Below are 5,010 nucleotides of genomic sequence, written 5' to 3' on the forward strand. Positions count from 1 at the left end.
CAGCTCCCCAACGCGCCCGCGACGAGACAAGCGGCGCAGTCCGCCGCGCTCGAGGTCCCCCAAACACTGGGCGGTTGCCCTGAACCGCCCCGAGCCGCTCACCCGAAAGGCCCGCGCCGCTTCTGCAGGTCGTCCAGGACGTCGTCCCTCCTCCGGAGGAACTCCCCCGTCGCTGGCGTTGCTCGCGCCATTTCTGGTCGAAAGCGACCGTGTCGGGGTTTCCTTGCGAGAGAAGTCCTGTTGCCTGTACCGAAGAAGCAGCCGTCGAGCTGGAGGGAGGCGGCGTACGACTGGGCGCAGACGAGGCTGAGCTGACCCACGGCGCTCTGGACGCACGCCGAGCAGTCGGAGGAGCTCAGGTCGTTCCGGCACTGGTAGAGGCCGTAGACGTCGGAGTCCGGGAAGTCCTTGTAGGATGTTTGGGAGGCCGAGAACGCGACGGAGGCGAGGAGGGAGTTGAGGTGCGATTGGTAGAGGGAGTTGAGCTCGAATTTGGATGGGGAGCAGCCAGCGTAGATGAAGCTGCTGCCCGCTCTTGCTTGGTGCAGACGAAGAGTGAAGAAGAAGAAGAAGAAGAAGAGCGAGACTGATACGAAGCTCGGAGGGCTCATCTTTCGCTAAGAAGAAGAAGAAGAAGAAAAATGGCTTTGTACGATGGAGGGAATTTTGAGTTTTGAGTTTTTTTTTTTTTTTTGCCCTCCGGTCCTTTTCTCGTGTTTAAGTAAGGATGGTGGAAGTTGCTTTTCTATCTTAATTTGCCTCAGCAGCTGGCAGAAAACAAAGGTTATCTCTACTTGGTTTTTGGGGCTAATTAATTAATAAATAAATAAGAGGATTATGACAAGTTCATCTAGTTTTTTTAATTTCCTTGGAGAATTTGACGACTCGTTCGTGGATTAATCACTACGCTGCCGCAGAAAGGGAATCAAATAATGATGACGTTGGATAATAAAGAGCAGCGAACTTGGAGTGCCAGCAGAATATGATTCTCCTTTTATCACTTCAATCAGTGTGATAATGGGGGTGCTCCAACGAGGGATCGATATATATGGTCCTTTTCTTTGTAGGCCAGATTTCTGTTCGGCGAAGTGCAAACAGGGGTGCTCGGCGGAAGGGAGTGAGAACGACGAGCAAAATCTTTGGTGCGTATTACGCTTGGGATTACAGGCTTGAGCACGGATTTTTGTCGAGGTGTCGGCCCGCGGATTCGGATCCTCTCCACTACAAAAAAAATAGTGGAGGGACCACTACATAATCATAGCCATTGATTATCTAGTTGATGGTTATGATTTTTTCTTTTAGTGCAAATTAGGAATGGGTGCAATACACGGGAGTATGGTAAGTGTTAGATTTAGATTGTATCATAACCGCCTACTAAATAATCAACGCTTGAGATTAAAAGTAGTGGTCTCTCCACTACTTTTTTGTAGTGGAGAGGATCCAAATCCGTCGGCCCGCTACATTACTATAACATAACCGGTGTTTGCTTGGGCAAGAGGTGACTGATGTGGCAGCTACTGTAGCTGAGTTGGTAGTCTCATGTTAATTCCCGGTAAAAGGCTCATGTTAATTCCCGGTAAAAGGCTCCGTTTTGAGACGCGGTACCGTGGCGGCCACGTGTTACTGTAGCAATCACGCATTTTACAAAGAAACATCCAAACAGACCCTTACTTAAGGATTGGGGGTTCTATTGCAGACGTTGCACGGCCAAGAAGAATTGGGATTGGAGATAGGATACTGACATCCAACTACTTTTTCAATATCTTGAGGTGGAGTTGTTGGATTCAATAGTTTTTCTTTTGTAGGGCTCGATGCTACTATAGTTTGCATGTTAAATAAAAATGTATAACAAAGATCAAGAATATGTAGGAATTTTTTTTGCCCACCCAATTTCAGGAACCTTTCTTTAAGATTTCAGAAAATATGCTGGGATCGACTTCAGAGCCAAATGACAAGTTCAACTATAGCCGTGAATGATGCAGCGCGAAAGTAGTAGCCTCGGAATCCACCAAGGAAAATCATCGAATCCACGAAGAGCTTCGAATCCACGAAGAAATATTGAGGAAAAACAAAATTTTTATTAATCAAAAGTTATGCCTCTAGGGCTTACAAGACTCTTCTTAAATAGAAAAAAAAACAAGACTCCAAGGACTCAAACTCTACCAAAAATAGTAAAAGAATTCCTAAAATATTAAAACTCCTAAAAAGACTTCTTATTACTAGGAAAGTCCACCGGTTAAATCTGAGATCAAATCGGATTTGTTTCCTAAACAAAAAAGACTCCTAAAATATTACTAAAAATGGTAAAAAACGGACAAAAATACAAATATCTCTCAAACCGTAAGGAATTTGGCGAAACAGAGAACGCAAACCGAACCCGAAGGGATGGGTTTGGATGGCTCCGTCTCGTCGAGATAGTCCATTTTCATATATAATTCGTTCCAATTCCGACGTACGGTTTGAAAGTTACGGCCATTTCTTCGAAACTAGTTATTTTCTTCGACCAGGCCCGCATTTGGGCTTGCGACTGTCCCACTTTGACATAAACGCGTCTGCTCTGTGTTCTACATCAGCGAAACTATTAGGGATCTAAGTGTCCATCTAAGTTGGAGATCATGTTCATAATTAGTGCATAAATCTGTCACGGAGGTTTCTGTTTCTTAGTTTTAGTAGATGTTTCTTGGATGCAGGCAGAGGACCTTCACCTGTAGTCATGAGGGCATAAACTTCGATCTTGACAGTCGACGTTGATGTGTGTTGTCACTTGTCATGCTAGTTTTAGTGTTTTTGTTGCTTCTTTCGTTGAATGGATGCTGAAGTAGTCTGAAGAAATTTGGGATGTGCTAAGAATAAATAATTTAGCTTCATCAACATTTTTAGAGGGAGATCTCTATGGCTTGCTTTTGTGCTTTTATGTACTAATGTTGGTTTTTAGGTGCTTTGGTGTTTGGATGGTGGTAGTAATAATTGGATGATGACGAGCAAGATTTCTATGTTCGGGAGGCGTGATCTCGGTTATTTGGTCAACTTGAATGCGGGCAAACAAAGAGAATCAAATAAACAATCGCGCGCACTGGTTATCTTTAAAGAGAGTTGATTAAAGGGAAGGCGAGCGCGGAGTAAGCAGAATAGGATTCTCAGTGATGAAAGCCGTCTTCTCATTTATCACGCTGAGTTAGTGGGGTTCTCTGAAAAAGGCCCTTGGTTCATGTTTTGCCCTTTCAAGCACGGGTTCTGTGCACGGTCAAATTTTTCTGTGTTCTGTAGCTCAGATAGAAACTAATTAGATCGGTTAACTAGCCAGTGATGTAGTTAATACTTCATTGTCCAATTCTGCATAGGGGTGCATTCGGTCCGTATACGGTTTGGATATGATACTTACCATAACCATATCCGTTTATCTATCTCGGATACCGATACGGATACTACGAACATACGTAAGGAAAATTTATATCCATATCTGCTAAAATTGGATACAGACAATGTTACATTAAACGTTGGGTGCTTCTAGGCGTCGGACTTGGTACCCAGCTCTTAGTTGCCTAGGCGGGCGCCTAAGCGGTTTCTGGACGTTTTTTTTTTCTTTTTTTTTTAATTATGATACTTGAAGATAAATATATATATATACTCAATCAAAGATGCATAAATACTAAAATACCAACACTATTAACTAAATTGCTTGGTTTACCAATTACAATAGCTCTTTGTATGTTTATACTTCTCAACTCAAATTATAAGTTCATCTCAATAGTGAAAAACTCATTCTTAACTCAAATTACTGTTAACTTATTAGTTACTGTTAAGTTTAAGTTAACAATAAACTTAAACTTAAGTTTACTGTTAACTAAAATATTGTTAACATAAAATATTGTTAACTTAAGTTTACTGTTTACTTAAACTTAAGTTTACCATCAACAAAAAACTTAATATTAACTTAAACTTAAACTTAAACTTAAGTTTACTGTTAGCTTAAACTTAACTTAAACTTAAACTTAAGTTTGCTGTTAACTTACCCTTCTTAAGTTTAAGTTACTGTTAGCTAACTTAAATAGATATTTAAGAAGTACTCTTTACCTTGTTAGTAGTTACAGAGATTGGGGGAGCTCGACAATGTTACAGAAGGCGCTAGGCAGACTACACGTTTGAGCGAGCGCCTAGCGCCTAAACCCTTGGGTGTACGCCTAGGCTTTTGACTATTTTTTAATTATTTAATTATAATAATTGATAAAAATATGTATTAAATTCATATAATTTTTTTTAAAAAAAGATAGTAATATTAGTTTTACAATAAATTATGCATATTTAGATACTAAATAGCCAAAATAATAATTAACAATGCTAGAGCCTAAGATGTTTTCTTTTTTATTTTTAATTATAATAATTGATAGTGAATGTCAATGTTATAGAAAGCTTAGATGTCGGACTGGTGTCTAGGCGAATTTTTTTCTTCATTCAAGTGGTGGTCGATGAGGTTTTGCTGAAGGTCGGAGGAGGTAGTGGAGGTGTTTATATTTAGAGGTTAATGGAGTTTGGAGAATGTGTTGACTACAACATATAAAATCACAACCAAGGCCTACAGGATCCATCTACGTAAGCAGATAATGCTCCCCTAAACGCTCGTAAAATCTAGGTGGGCAGCTTAAATACCGCATAGGCGCTAGGCGCTAGTTAGGCGGCCTAGGTACCGCCTAGGTCTAGGCGTACGCTTAAGCGGACTAGGCGGAGGTTTTTTAAAACAGTGGATACAGATACAGATATACATGCGGATATATAAGCGGATATGCATGCAAAAACAAAACGGATGTAGAAAAACTATGTAGTATTGAAAAAAATATATTTCATGTGATACAAAGGAGTTCGTTAATATGTTCATCATATCTAAGAAGCTAAGATTAAACATCTTGATAATCAAAATTAACCTCAAATCTATAATCTAAGGATTAAAACTATTGTAGCAGTATGACTAATATATTTTCAGATATTTCGGATACTGATCTAAATATTTCACTA

General features: G+C 40.3%; 1 protein-coding gene across 1 annotated transcript in view; it reads right to left on the bottom strand.

Annotated features, from left to right (window-relative positions):
• Window positions 1-778, bottom strand: part of LOC109839443 (cysteine-rich repeat secretory protein 15-like) — a 4,736-nt gene extending 3,958 nt beyond the window's left edge. Inside the window, 2 exon segments of the mRNA XM_020407866.1 lie at window positions 5-120; window positions 123-778. Coding sequence (XP_020263455.1) covers window positions 5-120; window positions 123-611 — 605 coding nt within the window. The 5' untranslated portion in view covers window positions 612-778.

The sequence above is a fragment of the Asparagus officinalis genome, chromosome 4 (genome assembly GCF_001876935.1).
Source record: "Asparagus officinalis chromosome 4, Aspof.V1, whole genome shotgun sequence".
In the NCBI taxonomy this organism is placed as follows: Eukaryota; Viridiplantae; Streptophyta; class Magnoliopsida; order Asparagales; family Asparagaceae; genus Asparagus; species Asparagus officinalis.